The 22,232-nt window shown below is 39.7% G+C and overlaps 1 protein-coding gene across 2 annotated transcripts in view; it reads right to left on the reverse strand.

The window, feature by feature from the left end:
• nphp4 (nephronophthisis 4) overlaps window positions 1-22,232 on the reverse strand; it is a 143,581-nt gene that overhangs the window by 91,332 nt on the left and 30,017 nt on the right. For both annotated transcript variants that reach the window (XM_018675135.2, XM_051071077.1), the window contains exons 6-8: window positions 18,673-18,822; window positions 14,883-15,019; window positions 44-228 (exon numbers count right to left, since the gene is read on the reverse strand). In XM_018675135.2, coding sequence (XP_018530651.1) covers window positions 44-228; window positions 14,883-15,019; window positions 18,673-18,822 — 472 coding nt within the window. The remainder of the gene's footprint in view (window positions 1-43; window positions 229-14,882; window positions 15,020-18,672; window positions 18,823-22,232) is intronic.

Here is a 22,232-nt window from a genome sequence, read left to right on the forward strand (position 1 = left end):
TGAAGCCCATAGGAAAACATATACAGGTGTTTCCTCTGCTCACCTGTCCTTGACCAGGGTGCTCTGTTTGGAGGGGCTGTCTGCTCGTCCTCTGGTCCCTGAGCCCAAGGGCTCCAGCACCACCACCTGGGGCTTGTCGAGGAAACACCAGCCGTTGTGGACGCCGACGTGGAGCCTCCTTTCCTGGATGACAACTGCCCTCAGTGTTCCCTCTGGTCCTGGCTGTTTCTAGGAGTAAGTGAGAAACAGACTGACTGAGAAAGACTGGAGTTACCAAACAAAGATAGCACAGCACCTCACCCCCATCCAACACATCTGGGATGAACTGGAACATAGACTAAGACCAGGGCTGACCTCACTAAGTCCCAGCAGACAGGTTCCCGAATACGAAAACTCTATTTCCATAATAGAGCATATTAATACTTAAAGCCTATTCGTTCAACAATTACATAAAGATGTAGGTACTTACATACTTTTGGCCACATAATGTTTCAAAGCACAAGGCAGATTCTCAGATGTTATGAAAAGATTAGAATGATGAAGGATTATAGATTTAGTTTTAGATCACAAAGACCTGATTAAAACAACTGTATTATGATTATCAGCACCAGAGGACTTGTTTTTTTAATCATTTTTATTCGTTTGTCTAATATCTCACTTAGTAGAGAAAAATTATCTATTGTATGAAAAATTAAAATGTCAAATTATATTAAAGACAATAAGGATGATGGCATCTCCTCGATGGATCTCTTAAAGTTCAGTTACAAAGACTCAGTGACGGCAATTATTTCTTCACACTGAAGCCTGGTCACTCTGCACTCTGCTGGACTGGACTGACTGTCACCACTGAAGTATCTCTCTCTCTTTCTCTAATGTCCTATCAACTGTAGGAACTTTTCAATGTGAAAAAGAACTTTAATATTCAGGTTAATTATCATTGTTACAAATATAAATATTTAAAACTGAATCAGCTCATGTTGTTTAACCAACACAAGAGATTCAACACAAGAGGTTCCTCTGACAAAACACAAACAACTTGTCCAGACCACAAAGGTCCACACACAAGTTCAGACAACTGTGCTGTTTACTCATGACCTTGTTGTTGTTGTATCATAATGATTTTAATTAGCCACACATAACAGGAATACAAAAGAGATCTGACTTCAAAGAAACTTTATAAGGTGATAATATATGTGTTGTGCTTACAGCTTGTTCTGCTGCCCCCACATGACCAAAAAAATCAATACTGCTGCTTTAAAATGACAGAAAAGATTTATACTGTACAATATACTTTTTTATTTGATATTTTTGAAACAATTACCTAAACTGTTTGTTGTAGGAGGAGTGGCTGTTTTGCAGCCTAGATTAACTTTTGGGGTTTCACTTTACTAAGAAAGACGTTTAGACAATCTGGCAGGAGTGTTGGCCTGTTTCAAATCTGTCAGATCATCTAACGGTTGGATTTTGTTTCAGCAGTGTCTCTGTGTTCCTAGATCTCAGCAAACACAATGTTGTTATAACTTGGGGGGTGGCAGGTGGGAGGGGGACCTACTTGATATTAGGCATCTGGTCATAATGCACTTTAATAACATAACTGTATGTGTTAATTTCTAAATGTTTAGAAACCCAGTCAGTGTGTTGCTGGTAGAGACTGTTCTGTCAGCTGTTCAGTGACCGAATGTAATCTCTCTAACCTCAGAGTGCAGAGCCATGCCACCTCTCGTCCCACTCCCTCCCATTTGTTTCACTTCACTCTTTTCCCTCTCTCTGTCACATCCCTCACTCCCACTCTCCCCTTTCTTTCCCTCTCTTTTCTTGTCATTCTCTCTTTCTGTCCCTCTTACTGCTTAAAACCTTCTCCATATCCACCCACACCTTCTCAATCAAATTAGCATATCAATTCAGCTTTTTTCTTTTAAATCAGCAGCAGCCCAGCCTGGTTACTGTACAGCCCACATACACCACTGCTCTCCTCATATTACATCTCTGCAGTGACTGACTCCATCCTTCTCACTGTCTCCTCCTTTACTATCCATCCTCCTCTTGTTATCACCCTCTCACTCACAGGCAGTGGACGATATGTGCTCAGCAGAGGATGATATTTATCCGTAGTGATGGGATGGTAGATTGAGGTTCTCGTCATAACCTTTAACCTTCACTCTGTCCCCTTAGAGAATGACTCCAGTTAAACCTCTCCTCTCATCTCCTGCTATATTTTGTGGCGAGACAGCTCCATGTTGGTTACACATTTGTACAATCCTGGCAGTTCAACAGCAGAAGCCAGACAGAGTTGATATGCCAGGTTTTCATAATGAATACCCAGAGGGCCTTGCCTATAATGTCTTGTGTGTTTTGTGGAAGTTTACTTTTTATTCACCTATAAGAAGAGGCGGTGACTCACTAATGCAATGCTCTATGTATAGTTTGTATTGAATCGTGTCAGCTCTCATTTGGCTTTGGGAGTGTTACATAACCGTCTTCCAGCTGGATCACATAGGGCTGAGGCTCCATTCAATTAACGTTTGCCATATGAGTGCCAAGACTGAGATGTACCCTCACAGAGGAGCGCTCTTCACACGTTTCAATGCGGGACTCAGCCACATGCACAGTGCACACACCGTGACAAGCAGCATAATCACTAATTACCACAGAAAACATCATACATTAAATCCTTGTGTGTGCACCACATGGTTAACGTGAGGTGCTGCAGAGGAGGATCTTATTGACAACTTACTGTGTAGAAAACAGACACAAACATGCTTTTAATATCAGTATGCATTGACTTATTTATATATTCAGATTAAGTGGCTGCTTTATGTGACTGAATTCTCTTGTTATGATGTATTCAGTTAATTTGTTTTCATGTCTCTCTTGTAGAAGAAATCTTGATCTCACTGAGACTTTCAACAAACCTGTGCAGCTGCATCAATCTCATTCACTTTTGTTGTTGTTTTTTCTTTCTTTGAAATGGATGTGAGCTCCACTGTCATCCTCTACCTAGAGTATGATGCTCCTCTTTATACATATTTTTATAAGGTTTTTCATTTTCCATTCATTCATCAGATTTCTGTGCTGTAATCTGTATCATTTGTGTCACAGTAACTAAGATGCACCTTCTGTGATGTTTTTAGGTAGTGATAAAGTTATGTACTTCCACTTTTTTTTTATTCTATCTTTATTTAACTCCACATATATACAGTGTATGTACACTATATTTATGCCAAACATGGTGGACACAGAAGTTCCCTTTGGGATGAATAAAGCTCTCTTTCTATCTTTTGATATTTGTGTGCTGGGTGTATTTCAAACAGCTGCTGTGAATTAGATATGTATAGTTTTCTTAGCCAAACATTACATTGACTCTAAATTGACCTATCCAAAAAAAATCTCCGTTTCAGCAGGAGTATGACAAGATATCTGTAAATAACTGCTTTCAGTGACATCCAGATTATAATTATGATTGTGTCTTTTCCTCCTCAGTCTGTCTGCTCTCTCGTTTTTCCTCCACTGCAGCCAGTGCTGAGGAGGATGACAGAGAAATGGCTTTGTCTTTTGTTGGACAGGTCTGCCATGAAGTGTTTCAGAGAGAAAATAAAAGAGAGACAGGGAGAAAGTTGTTTATAGGAGAACATCAGTTAAAAGTGTCGTTCTCTGTTCTCTGCATCCCTCTCCACACTCCCCTCCTCTCAATTTCTCTTTCATTTATTTCATTGCTCTTTTTTTCTCACCCCGTCAGTTTCTCTTTCTCTCTACCTCTCTTGCTATCCTCTTTCTTCTCCCTCTCGCCTCTGTCTGCTGCCGTCACAGATTTCTTCCTCCCTCGCCTGAATATGAATATTTTAGAGCTAAGAAGCTTAAAGGGAACAATGAAATGGCCCCCAAGTTAAATTATACTCCATTTCCAGAGTCACAGCAGAGGGACTTTTCAGAGTGATGAGCGCACCGGTGCCACGAGGGTGTGTCTTTCTCTTTTTCACTCAAACATAAGCTTGTTTGCTTTTATGTCATTTTTGTAATATTTCCACAGATTTTGCTTCTAGATTCCTCTACACAAGGCAGAGGCAGTGTAACCAATCAACATGGCCCCCTCAGCGATCATAACGTACTCTTGACACTTGGGTTAGAAAGAGTGGAATTTCTTCAAAGCCAAAATGCCTAAATGCTGTTTGTATCGTTGAAGGAAGAGGAAGGAGGAGGCAGGATGAAACTCATTTGCATGCATTTGGACACAGTTTGTTTTAGAGCTTTGTTAACAGAGTAAATAAAAGCAGTGCTTTATAAGAGAAGAGATGGTGGAGGATTTTTTTGTCTCCCAATTAGACAAGTCACCCTAGTGTGGGCGTTATAAAAGGGAAACAAAACTTTGTGCTTAACCATCCATTTCCTGTTGGAAAAAACAAACTATAAACTGAGAGAAAATGTGTCAAAGTGTATCACCATTATCTGTGATGGTTCCTCTCATGGCTGTTAGTCTGCAGAGCAAGCCAAAGCTGAGTTTACACCAACACTGCCTGAAGAAACAAAATGTTTCTTAAACTGCAGAAGCAACATTTCTAATGTGTCTGCAGTCTGCAGGAAAAATGACCATATTCCTCTGAAATCTGTGTTGGGGATAAAGAGCTCGCCAGCAAGTCAATGATAACTGTGGAGGAAAAACATCTTATCTTGGAAAGAAAAACCCGACAGAAAATACAGGAATAAACTTCTGTGGAGGATTGTAGTGCATAATGTTTGCTGAAGAGGTTTGCATTTGATTCCATTCAACATGAAGGGTATTAACTCAGACACATACTGCCTTTTTTATTTTGGAGGTTGTTTTTTTTGTTTGTTTGTTTTTTTTTTTACCTCCCCCCTCATTTGAATTTCAATCCGAAATAAAATGACAAAAACCCTCTGAAGTACAGAAGTGGAAGATTATTTCCTCACTTGAGTATTCACACCTGAAAATGGCATTATCATTGTCAAACATTAATAGCAAAGATTCTCTTAGATTCAATTTACCGGTCTGACTGCAAGGGGAGGCAGTGGAGGGGAGATGGAGGTGTGAGGATGAAATATTAGTAAGCAAGATTGATTTAGTTGGGGACAGTGTCATTTGAATAAAATGAAACTGCTGAAAAAGAAAGAAAGTCATTTAGAGCGAATTTAGAAATAATAGCAGTTGGGAGAGAAATGGAAAGCAGGCGGCAGCTGCCTCATTGTGCCAGTTTGAGGAAAATGAGTGTAGATTTTCAGCCGAGGATAAATTAGTTTCTGAAGGTTATTTCTTTGTGCTCAAAGGGCAGGAGATGGAGTGAGAGTGCAAGCTCTCTTTAATGGCTCCAACTGGGACATACGAAGCTCCATACAGCAAATGGGTCCTGACCCTGTAATCACTGGGTAGGGACTTCATAAACACTCATGACAAGGCTTAGTGGCACTGATCAATAACAGGTCACAAGTCCCAGCCCGGTCCTCTGAAACCTGTCACCCAATACCAACATTATAATATCAGATTCACATCCGACACCAAAGAGTATCTTTAAACACAGACAATGGTTGCAATATTTAGCTTTTGAGCTTTCAAGCTTTAAAAACCATTCAGAAACTATTTAAAGATGCACAGCATTTACTACACACAACACAGACTAACCCTTTAATTTACTGATTAAAAACAATATGACAGAGATCAGTCCATCATGCCAATAATTACAGCAGCTAACCACTGACTGTTCCCACACCATAAAACTGATGTTCTTCACAAAACTGGTATTTTTTATGCTCCAGTTTTTCAATTTCCAATTTCAGTTTTTTTAATTTGCAACATTTTTTTCTCACAGCAAAACTGAGAAAGAATAAGGCAGAATTTAGCATTATTAGTGTTGCATATTATCAGTATGAATAATTCTTTAAATGGGGGGTGGGGTGGGGGGTATCCTGAGAGAAATTGTAGACTGCATACAACTATACTCAGTATAAATAATGGAAAATATTAATGCAGTGTTCAAGGCAGAACATCATTAACAGTATCAGGTCATTTTCAGAAATGTGATGTCTGTAATCCCATGTGTTGACTGTAATCCAAGTACCCTTAAAATGATCTCATATTTTATATGTCCTTACATCTCATATTACAAATTAAGAGTCTCCCTGGCTTTGTTAGTAGGCGCAGTTTTACATTTTGCTATTAGAGTCTCTTCAAATTCCTCATAAACTGATAGAATTAACATGTGCTCTTCATCTGAGAAATACGGTGCGCGCCCATTTTTTACAGATGCACAAACTCCGATTAAGTTAAGACTGACTCAACTGACAGACATCTTAACCACCGTCATAATATCGTTTAACACAGACTAAGGCAGCCAGGGTTTGTCAACCCTGACTTCCCTTGATAACCCTGAGTTAAACCAGAGGTTAAACTCCCTTCGTAGTACAGGCCTCAGGGGACACTGGGTTAAATAACAAGTTTGTACATGAGTCATCTGAACTCATTGGAAGTGTTATAGTAGCTGTTGAAAATAGCTGCACTTGAAGGTGGCGTGAAAACCCTCCTGCTATTAGAGAGGTGAGATTATAGTTTAAATATGGGGACAACACCACACATCTTCAGACTCCTGGAGGATATTCAGATGTTCTTGCTTGTACACACAAAAAGTGACAGAAGCAGTTGTGTAACAACTGAAAAAAGACTGACGCCTACTCTCTAACCTCTGCGCAGCTAACCAGGGTATGTTGGAAAGTCACAGAAACTGTCAAAGGTCAGTGTCAAAAATCCCAATGATAGAACAGAAGAAGTAGTGTCTATAGAAACCAGTAGAAAGAGTTCATGTGCTCTATTTTTTGCTAACATGTAATGGAGGGATAAAACTTTGATTTCCCAAAAACTCAGTCTGCAACATGCCAATTTAAGCAGTGTCAGTGTTTAATGTTTATGATCTATTGAGTGAATACAGATGTGTTTTCAAGCATAAACCTCTCTGTCTGTTTTATTGATGCTTTAAAGTAAAGGAAATCAGCTCAGAGGAGTTTAAACAGACTCAGCTGCACATGAGCTGAGCTGAACCTAAATAAATCACCCTTTCTGTGTCATTATGATGTGACTGAGAGGAAAACGTTCTCATGTTCATGTGAAAGAGGATCGTCGCTGACCGAGCCGCCAAAGCTGAAATGTATTATCAACAAAATAATTTAAACCATCCTATGACTCACAGGCTAATTACATCTTTTCTCTCTTATCTTGACAGTATAATTAATGATGTTCCCGCTCATTTCTGATTATCCACATTATCTCACATTATATTTGATTATCTATTTGCCCAGTCTTATGTAGCTGCTTATTTGTATGTGAATGCAAACAAACACACAGACACGCGCGTGCGTGTGTGTGTGGGGGATGTCGGTCCACAAAAGAAAATGGAGATTTCTAACAACCACAATTATTCCTTAAGTTATTAGAAAACTAATCTTGCAGTAGAATGTAGAAATGTCGAAACAGAGACTGGGTTTATTTGTCTAAATATTAGAGTTTTGTTTCTGGGGGCCTACACAGGCAACGATTAGAGCGGGTACAAACGGTACAACCACAACCTGTCTCTCTTCTGTATCTCGACTCAGGTCCTGGAGATCTGGGTCCTGGAGACTCTGGGTCTTCTACTTTTATATATATTTCATAAATATTTGGTGTACATTGCAACATGAGGTTTTACATATAATTTCTCTGGTGTGTGAGCCCAGTTAGCAGAAGAGGCTGAGGTTACAGAAAAGAAAAACAGAATATCTGAAGGAAGAAAATGTCTTATAGAATTATAGGCATTTTCACTCCTACGGCATTGTGGTCTGTGGGAACACAAACAACGACAGAGTCAAGGTAATGTCAGAAAAAACATGTGGGTCAGACTTTCATTCATCTGTCGTAGGCTAGCAGAGATAATCTTTTTCATGGTAAATGCCTGAACAAGAACGGCTGGCGCCTCATCATTTATTTTCTTACAAAATAAAATAAAAGAATAAAACCATTGGCAAGTGTAGCTCTACCATCTACAAAAGACTCGCTGTAATAAAAAAGGTAAAAACACCTGGGTTTGGTGAAAAAAAAAAAAAAATCTACTTTGTAAAAGCAGATTTTTTTTTTTTTTCGTATGGTTCCATTAAAAGCGTTTGTCAGTAAGTTTTTCTGTCAGTACTCTGTGAAATCAACGTGTAGGCTGCTATGTAAGGTAATAATAACTGTACAGATGGCAACTGTCATCTCAAGGGGTGTGAGTGAGTGTGTGAGTGTGAGAAAGAGAAAGAGAAAGCAGGTGAAATTATGTCCCGCATGAGTTTTGTATAAGCCAGTTACCTAGTGAGTTACACAACTCTGAAAACCAGAAAACAAAAGGAAAACACTTCTATCACGTATCTGCCTCATAGTTATGGAGAAGATGATAGGTGGCTGGTTTTGTCATTTTCCATGTATTTACTAATCCATAACACAACAGTCAGGACACACTGACCCACACTACTAACCTGTGTCAGAGCAGAGCAGCACTACATTATAATGAGAGATATGCTGGTATGTCTGAATCTACTTTTCAGTCATTGACAGTCCTGATTTTTGTTCATCTGCATCTATGTCAAGACGTGTGTGTGTGTGTGTGTGTTTTTTTTTTTGTTTTTTTTTTTTTTTTTTTTTATGTGTGTGTACGTGCTGCTGCCCACACAGTGGATGTTAGCTCCCCCATATTGAGGGTGAGTCATCCATGGCAAGAAACAGTGGCAGCATCATTAGCATGCCACTCTCATCCTCCCACTCTCCTACTCCTTAACAGATTTTAACTGGCACAGCGCTTCCACTGATAAATCACTGCTGCCCTGCTGCTCAAACACAACTCACAACCAAAAGTATTAAGTCAAACACGCACACACACACTGCTGCAGCTTCGTATTTCATAACATATAACTGTAACATAACACACGCCACATTCATCCACTGCACAGTCAACACCACCGTGAGAACATGATGTTGTTGGTTACACTTGGAAAGAAAGTCCTGATGCTGCGTCCAGTCCAGACCTGAGCACCAACAGGACACAAACATTCAGGCTGGTGTTTTTATATTTACCTGCTGTCAACATATCCCATGAAAAGAATCAAAACAACAAGGTGTTTCTCAGTAATTCCTGATTTTCCTCCCCTGTAGCCAACTGCCCCGTGCTGTTTTAACAACAGGTAACAAATACAGAGTTCATTTGTTGAGGACTTTTTTCAGCCAAGGATTAACACACATTTAATGGAACAGTGAGTATTTATGACAATAAGATAGTGTAAGTCCATAGTAATCAGGAAACATATCACCCAGTGAGACAGGTTTTTTTTTGTTTTGTTTTTTTGTGGACAATGGAATATAAAGTAGAACATTACCCACTGTACATGTGAAAAAGTAGATGATACATGTTATGTTGAAGCTTAGAAGCCAGTACATACAGTATCTGAGCTGTGTTCATCATGAGTCTCCTCAGTAAACCACAGACAACACTTCTAAAGATGATTAAAGATCCAGTGGGAGTTTCTGTTTGGTTAGAAAAATGGCAGCATGTCTTCATGGTTCATCCAGTTTTATTCTAAATGATTTATTCTTTGTTCAGCGTCCTGTAGGGAGTTTAAGGCTGCACTCCCAAGTTAACCACAGGAGTAACTGGGACTGACATCTGTCTGATTAACACTGGATTATAAGGATTGGGTTACTGCTGTAGTTATTAAAATAAAAGAAGAGAAAAGAATTACTGGAATTTACACAGTTCACTTTATAAGGACTGCAAATTTACACAGATCAGGACGATCAAACACTGGTAACGCTTTAATACCAACACTAACACAAACTACTTTTCTTCAGTGTTACTTATACAGATCAGCCAGTGTTAGATCAGTCAGAGTATCACTGTTAGATTTTAATACTCATGTCTGAACATCATCAGCTGTATCTGAATCTACAGACCATGATGCAGGTCTGATGGTTTACAATCAATAAATATGTTTGATTCTGGCACCTCCGTTTCTCTGATCTATCTTCTGATCTCACTGGAACCAGTTCAATTCAACCCTCTGAACTAACAGATGATTTTTTTTTTTTTTTTTTTTTGGGGGGGGGGGGGGTGAGATGACAATAACGTGCTTTCTGTTGAACAGCGTCACCAGGATGTGATTACTCTGATGGTACTCAAGTAATATCAGCCGTCCTCTCAGAGACAATTCATTATAAACCCTCTGTAAGTGCACTGTTTCCCAACAGACTCCTAATAATGCTACATTTACGATAATTGAGATCCCACAGATTGATTGACCCTGTTAATGCAGTATCAGGTCTGTATCTGTCACAGCTTCTTAAATGTCTCCTGGAGGCCACTCTGTTCAGTTCGGTCAGATATTACTCTAGTGGGAGAAAAACAGAGAAAAGAAACGTCTCTTAGACTTTTATATGAATCCTCCTCCTCCTGTCTGACTTATAGGGTCTATAACCAGTTGCAGTCTATTTCATCTCATCATTGGATCATCAGTCATTACAAAAACCTGTATGTCGTGAATGTCTGATGTGAGCCCAGTGCACTAAAGCTCGTTCCTTTACAGTGGTTGCAGGCCTAATGATGATAAAGGCGACAGCTGGCACATTCAAAGGTGCAGCCAAACTCCAAGTCCTCAGAGAACAACGTGAGAGACGCCTCCTATTTCAGAAATGTTCAACCTCCTCAGTCTTTTTTTATAGCAGTGCATCCACAGGGCCAGTCCCACTTTTCTTCTTTTAGGACAAATGAAAACTTCCTGGAGCTTTGTTGCCACAGTCTTTCTCCATTCATTAGATCAGCCTGAGGCGTTTTGTTCTGCCTGCGGCGTGGCATTGGTCCTCGCCTGCTCCTCTCCTCCTCTTCATCATCCTCTGCTCTCCTCCGTCTTTTGATCACCAGCCAAGATGTTATATAATTTCTGACAAGATCTCGGCCCTTTTATCAGGAGTAATAGATTTTATTGGAGTTGTAGGTGAACAGCTGTTACGGGTCATCTGAGGTGATGCAGCCTCTGGCTTCCCTCAAACTTAGGGAAGGCAGACATGTTCGGACAACTGTTAAGACAAAGAGCACTGGATTTTCTAACTGGAGGTCAGAGGGTATTTCCAGGAGGTTAAAGGTCACAGTTTAAAGTAGCCTTGTGCTCATTAAAGTACGCTATGAAGCTATGAACGACAGCATGAAAAGAACATCAACTAGGGCACCGCTGTAGGGTCTATGAGAGAGTGGACTGTAAAAAGAAGCCACAGCCTGTGATAGTTTGTTGGACTAAAAATAGAAATACTTAAGGGAAGATTATATGAAGACTGTATGTCAGACTAACAGCCAGCATAGAGGATTCGTCTCCTGCTGCACTGCACATCCATCCTCCAACATCCTCCAACCATTCCTCCTGCTTTTTGTCACTCCACTTCTGCCTCAATACCAATTAAAGCAGAGACATGCGAGCACGGAGTCACACACGCATGCATTCATTCACACAATGGTAGAAGTGAGTTGGCGGGTGAGGTGTCAGCACCACTTCAGAGACAGCTTGATGACAATCCAGCTGGAGTCACACTTTTAAAGGTCACACACACTCTTTCTCTTTCTCTGTCTGTCTGTCTCTCTCTCTCTCTCTCACGCACTCACACACACACAAACACACACACTTTAATTAAAAGCTGTAATCAAGCTGACTGCTGCATGTATTAACACCTCTCTCAGAAGTGAGAGTGTCGTCATACCACTGAAGTTATAAAAGTTGGGAACATTTAACTAATCTACGCAACTTAGGCTGGTGCTGAAGAGCTTCAAAGAACATTTCACAACTTAGAAAAAAAACCGTGAACACCAAAATGAGAAAATTATTCATGCTAACATGCCACTTACCTCACAGAGAAAAGGAAGACAAAGTTGTAGTTTACTCCATCGTTAGTGTTTAGGTAAAGAGACATGTGTTATGTACGTCAGAGTAGGTGTTACCATAACCACTGTCACTACTGATTTACCCCAGTCACTGTTCAGACAGTTCCAGTATTATTCACATGCCTGTCCACTGGACTGTCATGGTGGAAACTCAGCAATAAAAGAATCAAGCATCAGAGAGATAAAGAATACTGGTGTGATTAGTAGAACTGATAAAATCCTAACTACCCCTGTACCTGGTTCTGTTCTTTAGGTAGCTTCTTGCATTTATCTGGTGCTGATCCTCTCTTTAACCAGTCAAAATGAAAATGGCATGTTATATCAGTTGTTGCCAACTCAGGTTAGTTCCATGGTTAACTTCTACTGGATTCAAAATGTTACCACAGCCCAACCCTACTTACAAACACCTGAGATGAACAGTCAGACCAGGTGAGGTACAATCTTGCGTTTCTAAATTCTTTAGTAATCGCTTTATTAAGTTTACCCCTGTGTCTTATGTTGTTTATGTGATTTCTGTAACTGCCCTCCTTTAATCTGTGCTCCTCAGTTGCTTCATTCAGAGACCCAGAGCCCTTCAAAGTAAACATTAACATAGAGCCATATACCATATGTGACAGCCTGGCCAAATAACAATAACATGACAGTAACATAGTAAAGTCCTTGACCCCACACAGAGAGGCTTTTGTGGTCATTGTCCTGAGGGTGGCGCCGGCTCTGGGTTTATTCCTCCAGGAATTAAAAATCTGTCTCAGCAAATTTAATGACAATCTGCTTATTAAATTAGGATTTCTCTTGTGTATGCATTTATTAATTAATGCATTCATTCATACCTCTGCCCCCTTTTGGTCACATAATCTGCACCAGGCTCTTCCACAGACTTTCTGTTGGCCATCTGAGACCGACAGCGCTGGTCCAGTGCAGCATGAAGGTCAGGGGTGGCTAATTCTCCATGGCCTCGACTCAAATATAACTAAAGTTAAATATGCCTGAGAGTCCCTAAAGAGCTGGCTCCCTCACATGGGTCCAGAGGGAAGTCCTGAAAATGAAGCGGATCAATGAAAGGACAGTACCTTCCCATAAGGGTCTGAGGGTTCCCCAAAGCCAGGTCCACATCACTTTACACACTCGATATTATAAAGGGAACAGAAGAAAAAAACACAGCTGAATCAGTCGGTCTGACCTGACCGTCAGCCTGAGCAGAATCATCCCTGTCCTTCGTTTTAAAATCAATTCTTTTATGTGGGCATTTACATTCTGCTTCTTCTTTTTCATTTTATTCAAAACCAGTGCATAAACGCAGCTGAACTCTGGCTGATCCCTGATCAGAAACTAATGACCAAGAGCAGAGGTTTGTGGCAATAAACGTGAGCACACAGACTAGACATAACATTGGAGCACAGGAGCCTTTATACTAATACCTAAAACTTTCTTTCTTTCTTTGTTTCTGAAGAGCTTAAGCTTCTCTGCCAAAATGCAAAACCTGGTAAAAATCAGAAGAAAGTCCTTAGACCCACTAACTGCTCTACAGGCTTTAATGCTAGCTGCACTGAGAGTGACTGGTGGTGATGTTTGTTCTCTTTTACCAAACCGAAGGTAAAACTACTGAAAATATTGTAAGGTAGTAAAATAATGTGAACTATGGTTTTTTCTCATCAGTCTGCTTTCCAGACATTTGTTCAACTGAAGATCATTTGATCACATTAAGTTTTGTCCTCGCTTTTTTGCAGAGAAAGAGAAAAGTGATCTATTTCATATTTTTTTCAGTGTTCTCAGAGGATAATTACTGTTTTAAAAACCAGATATGGTGAATTCTAAATGGCAGAAATCTATTTTCCAGTATAATTAAATGTCTTCAGTCACACTTTTTTCAAGATCATATTTTGCCATGAAGAAATAAATGTAAAAATTAGAAAATCATTATATCTTATTCTTTATATTGTCCACATAGATGAAATTACTGGAAATACTGCAGTATGACTGTAAAACAGTGAAACCATTATTTTGTTCACACCGTTAACTCTACAGCACCGTGGAAACTTCAAACCAACTTTTTAATGGCAAAGCTTTTCCACTCAGATTCTTCTCTCATCCATCAGAGTAAGCACCTGAGCCTTGAGCCACCTGCAGCTCCATAAAACAAATGTTTGACATTTTATGTACACCTTGTATAAACTCACAGGGTACAGGCACCAGTGACAACATTTGGTCCTCTTAAAAAACTGTAAACAGACCTCCAGTCCCCTGTGTTGGAGGATCCGGCCCAGCAGTATCACAGAGATACAGAGTGACAGCGTTGTCATGTTAATTATTACCCGACCAAAGACACATCTCACTTAGGCCACAGTGAACAGATAGCGCCTGTACAAAGTCACTGTACAAATAATTGCTGGTCTATAGTTGCACCTGTCAAATACAGTTAACTGTGTGGGTTTCCGTAGACCAGAGAGAGGGAGGAGTAAAGATAAGCTCCATTTAGTCTGAGAGGTGATGTGCCTTAAACTGTAGTGGCAGCTGTAAAAGGGCTTGAGCTTGCACACTAAAGAAACAGAAAGTAAGATAAAGGAAAGCATCAGGCTGGGGAAAATAATCCTGGCAGAGTTGTGTTAAGGCCATCGTGGCCATCTTTAATTTGAGGAGCGTAGTGAACTGTCACCTCAGAGGGATGAAATGTTATCAGAACTGTGTAGGTAACCTCATATCAGAAAACTATACAGTGATTTGTTTTGCCCCTGTAAGCACACCGTACTGTATACTGCACATTTAACAGGATGTAGGATGTAGGATGAAGACAAGTGTATATTTCAATAGTCTCCCTCACTGTGAATCACTGTGTATAATAATGTGAGCAGTTTAAATGCCCACTGTATGAGAACATACATCTCATGTCAAACTCTGTCCCTGATGTGTCATGTTTGGACCATGAAGGTTGTGTGTGTCATGGAGGTCTGGTCTTACTGTGTTATGGCAGTCAGCATTGATCAGCTGCAGCAGCTGGCTCTCAAACTTCTCCAGGGAGGGCTGGAGGGAGATGGTCAGTCTGTTCAGGGTGAAGGGCAGCATCTTAAGCAGCTGAGGCCTCAGCAGAGCATCTCCTGGAGACAATACAGCATTAAACCATCTACACGACATTTACACACTGTACATCATATTTAGAGCACTCCTGGGTCTAAAATAGGATTCATCCTCCTGACTTGTTAATTTAGTTTTCAGCTCAGTAAACGTCTGTTTGACTTGCTCTTGTATAATATGTGACATAGGCTGTGTAATATATTTCTGCATATTCCTATTTGTGACCCACTTGTAAAATCCCCTGACATTTTCCATCATCCCCAGAAAATTGATAATGGCATCTCAGAAATTGTATAAACCTAAAAGAAGTCGGTCATGTGGAGACAGACATGGTCTGATTCAGTGTTATATCCATGATGATTCCACTTACGTGTGTGTGTGTGTGTGTGTGTGTATGTGTGTGTGTGTGTGTGTTATCTTAGCGAGTTGAACTCTTCACCTCAGGCCAAAGATTCAGTTTCCAGAAACACTTGCTGCTTCACGGAGACTCAGACTCCAGAGATGCTCCTCTCCAAATTTGTTTGTCCACAGTATTTATATTCAACCTTCAAACTTTACTTTTATTTTTGTATTGTTGACTGTGTGGATGGCAACGTCAGTCTGTCGGTTGGATCACTTTAGTCTGGACTATCATGAGATGTGGTAGAGATATCCATAGTGTCTGATAGTATGAATCCTATTGATGCTGGTGATCGCTTGCCTTCTCCTCTACATCCGCCAGCAGATTAGTGTGTGAAATATCTCAACAACTCTTTGATTATTATTCTGTAATCTAGAGAATTTTGGTGATCCACAAATCTTAATCTAGAGCCATCATCAGGGCAAAGTTTCAATTTGTCCATTACTTTGTTTTATCTGCTACAGTTTGGTTTTCTTTACAATGAGAATGAGCTGTAGACTCACAGAGGGAAATTTACTAAGCCTGATGTACATTATCATCAAGGGCTCAAACAGTTGTGTCATTTAAATTTTAAAATTTAGTTGGGTATTTACATAGACTACCGTACATGATCCCAGCCACAGTCAGATGTTTATGAAGTGCCACTAAATATGATCTGATGCTGGGCTGTTTTGTTGGTTGTTGTTTTTCATGTCTTAAAAGTGCCTTGAGATGATATCCTCAGGTTATCATCTTCACAAAAAGATTGGTGACTGAATGTTGTCTGGTAAAACTGTGACAGGTTTATAATGGCTTGTGGTGCTGAGCAGAGAGCTCTGATCTTTCCCTCAGACACATACAGACCACATCAGACAAGTTCCAGCCATGTTAATGCCAACCTAACGCATCTGGCAGGGGTTCAGAATGTGTAGTTACAATGGTAAGTCCTGGTTTACTGTTTGTAACAGCTGTGTAACATTTAATGATCCACTCATACAACCTGGATATTAACTTAAATCTCTCACCTTCACTGACAGCCAACATGGCAGTTCAGAGGTGTTGTTGTCTGAAACTGTATCTGTAAACTACTACTACTTACCAGAACCAAGCTCATATTTCCACACAAAATCCATTCTGTCAAGCATCATTTATTATCACATTTCATAATCCTTCCTGGACATATCCATCCAGCTGGATGATGACACACACCCATTTTTTTGGCAGCAGCCCTCAGACTTTGATTATGAATATATTTGATTATAAGTTTTCTGAGAGACAGCAGCTCCATCTAAATAACTGCTCCATTGATTTGTGGTAAGCTGCCTAATGCCAATCACTGGAATATTTATTCTACGGAGAGAGATACCAGTGCTTGTGTCAAACAATCCAACAAAAACTGTTTCCATTTGGATACTTGGCATAAATTGAATCAGAATCGATTGAATAAAGCATCTCAGCCAATGGATGAAGTGGGAAAGCCTGTGAGGTTCACAATCACCCCTTTCAGACACAACAAAGAGAAAATAGCCAGTGTGATTGTAATCTCTTTAAGAGTAATGTAGCCATCAAGCATTTCATTGCAGCCCTTGTCTCTGGAGCGCAGACGCGGCCTGTTCTGAATGCAGCGTGAATAGCAAGCCGGTGGCTATGGTCTTAAAAGGCAGCTTAGGTCTCCACTGCTCACAGCCCCAGAACATGAAGAGGATTAGCCTGCTACCATACCTCCCACTGACTCCCAATGATTATAGCTCCGCACTGTCAGACTTCATTACATTCCCACTAAGAAACTTACTTTCTAAGTACTGCAGACTTTTCAACTTCTGATGGAGCCAAGTTTCCAAAAAGGCCACTGTTAAGTATTAAGTGATGACTGTCCCGTACATTATTATGACATCTGGAGAATGTAGACAAGAATGTATGACATGGCATTATATATACCTACATATAGTGATATTTATTAATACATATTAAACACAAGGATCCTCGTGTACAGAGGGGAAATAAAGGAGAAAAACTAAACTTGCTGGCCTCATATTCAGCCTATTTACTCCACTCTGATTCCACTGTTTACTCTTTCCATGTTTAATGTTTAAATAAAGGTGGAGTAGGTTTTCTCTAGTTCCTTGTTATTTGTTTCACAGCTGCATAAGGGTATCAGTCTATTTCCACAGTGAGCTCGGATGGACATGTAACGTATTCTAGTTTAAGTTCTTGTTAAGTTTTAAATATTTAATAATAGAAAATTCTATGCAACTTCCAGAATGTTTTAATTATTGTGCCAGAAAAGAAAACATGAGTGATTCTCATTCTTTTAACCATATTTTCCAACAGTGTGACTGAATTCATTATGTCTATTTGATTGTATTTTTCTGCATAATAAAGAATGGTGTGTTTATTTCCCATGAAAACCCCCTTTTAACTAATTTTTTTAAATACTTTTTTTGTATTATTAGTCAGATCTTGTTGATGTTGTGCAGTAAACACAGACATAGGATGGGAAAAGATATCCCATAGACAGATTGTCTCGATCTTGTGATCTTGGAGCATATATTGAATGAATGAGTAAAAGGACAATTCACTGAACAGGTATGATGATCAGAGTTGTATCAGTGGAATAAGTTGGTCAATTTGTGCCAAAAAGGCAAATAAATACAGAAATAATGCTGAAAAGACATGGGTCATGAGGCTTGTAAGGTCTGTAGAAAGAGCTGCAGGTGAGTGAACTTTATAAGAGAGGTCAACCTCAGGTGAGCTGTGGCTCTATACTGAAACTTTGGTTATAGAATCACACCCTTTTGCCATGCACATGCCATTTCCAACCATTTTTGCTCAGTAATTTTGGCCAATTTTTAAGGACTATTACACCCATTAACTTATATGTGCCATCAATACCTCTGATGCCAGTCATAAAACTCTAATGTGTTAATGATAATAACAGGGTCACCACCTAATTAGAAGAACTAGAATTCATGAACACTGTATGTAGGATCAACCAGCTGTTAAATCCACTGACTCAGACATTTAAAAGATTTTCCTGTTTTTGAGAGTTTTTTATCTCATCCTGATCTGTCTGTCTTTTTAAATTAGTGGAGAGAAGATGAATGAACATGCAGTATGCATACATTTCTACATATTCATATCTTGAAGTAGCACAGTGCAACAATAGTCGACAATAGTCATAGTTCTCTAATCAACTGAGGCTATCCACTGAAGTAAGTGGGAGTCAAAGATCTTAAAACATCTTAAGTGTGTTGTTCATTCTTTGACCTTACACTTTGACAGTGATGTGAAGTTTACCTGTTGGAGAAGCTGCAAGCCCGGGAATGTTCTCATCTCCTGATACGAGGACGTTCTCTGGAAGGAGGTGCATCATGGAAACCAGCGCAGGATGTCTTTTTACCACACACTCCAAATGTGCACTGTCAATAGTCTTCAGGACACTGCTGTCTGTAAAAAGAAAAACATAACATATGTATGTAGAATATTGCACACGCATGTCATTACAAACAGGTAAACTGCTGCTCTGAATTCAAATGGGTTGGATATGATATTCCACTACACCATCATTCCCTCCCCAGCCAAAGAAACATCATCTATCAGAGTCTAATATTTCCCCAGGAGCAGCGAGTCACCTGACAACATGACACCCAGCATGCAGACACTTCCATTTTTCAATAATCCATTTGGCTGTTGGTGACCTAGGTGCAATGTTCCATTACACTGCCAACATCGTTTTCCAGGGCTAAACTGAAATGACAACCATTCAGCTTGGAAAACGTGCTCCACCGGAAGAACGCTGCCGCATAGATGCGGCAAAAGGTTTTGAGCAATGAGGTAGACATTGTCATCTTTCAAGCAGGTCATCCGATGACAAGTGACGACCCACAATCCCTACCATCAACACAAAGCACAGACCATTTGGAAGGTGAGCAATGTGGTGTTTGATGCGCTGCCTGTGTTGGCTTCCTTCAAGCCTGAACAGCATCACAATCTTTCACTCTGACAGGGTTAATGATTACACCTTCGACAGCATCAGTGACAATCAATACAGGAAGCTCCATTCACTCCCAGAGGCTGTTTCAACGAGCTGACAGTGGGCGATCTGAGGGTGAGCCATTACAGATAGTGAAATGGAGCTGTGTGACGGGTTTATAATTATCACAGTAAACAGAGGTATGGTGATAACAGCTTATCAGAGTTTTCTACACACACACATGCACACACACACACACGCAGCAGTTTTGTTGAAACAAAGGAAGGTATCCAAACTAAAAATACAGACTTGTAATCTCTTATACCATTAACATGTATGTTTTAATGTAATCCAACTTTTTTTCAACTTTCATTGTGTGACCATGGCAACCACTGTCACCACACGAGCAAAAAAACGATGCAGGAGCTAATTTTACCTAGAATTATATGTACAACACATCTCTTCACCTGCAGTGAACAAACATATCAATTACAGAAGGAAAAACAGTTTTGCTTTGAAGTTGATTAGATTTAGAGTACAGCGCAGTCCTTGTAGGAGCTACAGGAAGTAATATAATTTCATGTTTGTAATTGGAGAGTTTACAGGAGGAGAGTGAAGAGACAGATCTGGAGTGTCCTCATCAGAAAAACAAGAAGTTAGTAGTTTGCTCATAGACTCAGGAGGTCAGGGTGGAAGATGATTTCAACACCACCGTTCCCATCTCATCTCCTACCAAAAGTCAACACTGGTTTCTGTTAACTATGATCACGGCCCGTCCATAACCTCAACCAACTTGTTTTGGTTGTTGGAACCTAAACAGCATTGACTAAGTTATAAAGGTGACAAATCAGAAAACCTACATATGGATAATTTCTTTTTCTGGTTGTAATAGTTTTGATGGAGGTTGTAAACTAATCATATGGCAGTCGTCTACGCAGTGCTAAATTTCTTGGCGAATGCTGAGGAAATAATATAAATATATACTATACACAATTATATTACTGTACTGTACAAAAGTTTAAGGGGTTAAAAAGTGAAGGGAGTTGCCAAAGTTTGCAAAAGTTTTTTTTTAACTTCATAAGTGTAATGAACAGGAAAAAAAACTTAAATCAAATCAATATTTGTTGTGTCCTCTGCCTTTAAAACAGCACCAGGACTTGGCAGGAAGGTTCTTCTAAGCATCTTGGAGAACTTGCCACAGTTCTTGTGTGAATTTATTCTGTCTCAGTGTCTTCTGTCTCTGTATGTAATCCCAGACTGATTTAATTATGTTGAGATCTGGGCTCTGTGGAAGCCAGACCATCTGGTGCAGGAGTCCTTATTCTTCTTATTGCTGAAGATAGTTCTTTATGACTCTGGTTTTATGTTTGGGCTTGTTGTATGTTGTTGGGACCCTAATGGTATGGGTAGGTGTTACCTAATGGGAAGAATCCCAAAGAATCTAAACATCGAAAACTTTAGCACAGTACTGTGGGTATACAGGTATTCAGTGTTTAGAGACAGCCTTTTGCCTCCCACTAGACACATATGGTGGAAATGTTGAGACATGTGAATCCAGAGTTGTGACATGCAGAGGATCATCTGCACATTAACCAATAAGAGCCACTACAGAGGCTGAGATCCTGTTGACTTAATGTTCTGTGGGAAATATGAAACACACTTTAACATCACAAGACACTATTGGATCCTCTGAGGGAGTCTGAATGTGAACCTTCATATTCTACAAACACTTCAAGAAACATCAGGTTTCAATATGTAATGAAAATAAAATGAAGCACTGACAAAATATTAAGAAATGATGGCATTTAACTTGTCACATTTTTAAATACACTTTTTGCTTCTACTCTTTTCCTCAGAATGAAGTGTATCTGACCATTAATGTGCAGCAGGAAACCAAATGACTTCTTCCAGTCATCAAAATACAGAGGATGCAGCATCAAAGATCTGAAACTACCCAACATTCCACAGTCTGGAGAAACTGCTGAATGTAATCCACACAGACACAGTTTATCCTTCAATAAACTGTAGGCATCAGCTTTTAAAACATCACTGCATTTCTTCTAGCCCTGACTACCTTATAAACTATGCCCAGGAGAGAGAAAAGTTTAACACCTGGGGTATAGAAATAAAGTTCAGGTTTTTGTGAGGAGGAAACCAATCCACTGATGTCACCCAGTGGTAACTTCTAACATATTTATGCTGCTACATTATTTCAAGAACCACATTTGAAATCTTTTTACCAAGAAAATAAAATCAGCAAAGAAGCAGATGGATCAACACAGGATCAGCTGTACAGTGCGACAGAAAAGAACATGGATTTTATGATGAATCTGTTTGAAATAAACAGTATCTTCTGGACTGGAGGGAGAGTTCTGTTAATAAAATTACTCTGCTCAAATCATATAAAACAATAACATTAGGGAAATCTAATAGATTCATAGGAAGAATGTCCATTTCTATTGTAGACAGTTTTCATCCATTTTTAGGGCAGAGCCAGTGCCTTTCTCTTTAAAGTCAATGAAAGGGGATTGAGAAGAGGATGGAGTATATCAGTGTGTTCACCTCCCTCCCCATTCATGACTCATCCCAGCCAAACCCTTTAACTCTCTCTAACTGTTAACTTACTACAAAAAAGTGCTTACGCCTAAAGCCAAAAAAGGAAAATGGTTTGGGGGAAATGTCTGAGGTTGCAGCACAGCTTCAACTCTGTTTCCACAGACATTTTCAGTGGCGACAGCAGCTTTCATTGAAAAGGTGTTTCTCACCGTGAAACACATGAAAAAAGAGAGCTGGGAAGGGAGAGAAGAGGAGGGAGAAATGAAACATAGAACTTTCTTGACACAGATGGTGCCCAGGTGTCGGCAACTTTTTCATCATTTATTTC

Source organism: Lates calcarifer, linkage group LG6 (assembly GCF_001640805.2).
Source record: "Lates calcarifer isolate ASB-BC8 linkage group LG6, TLL_Latcal_v3, whole genome shotgun sequence".
NCBI classification, from domain to species: domain Eukaryota; kingdom Metazoa; phylum Chordata; class Actinopteri; family Centropomidae; genus Lates; species Lates calcarifer.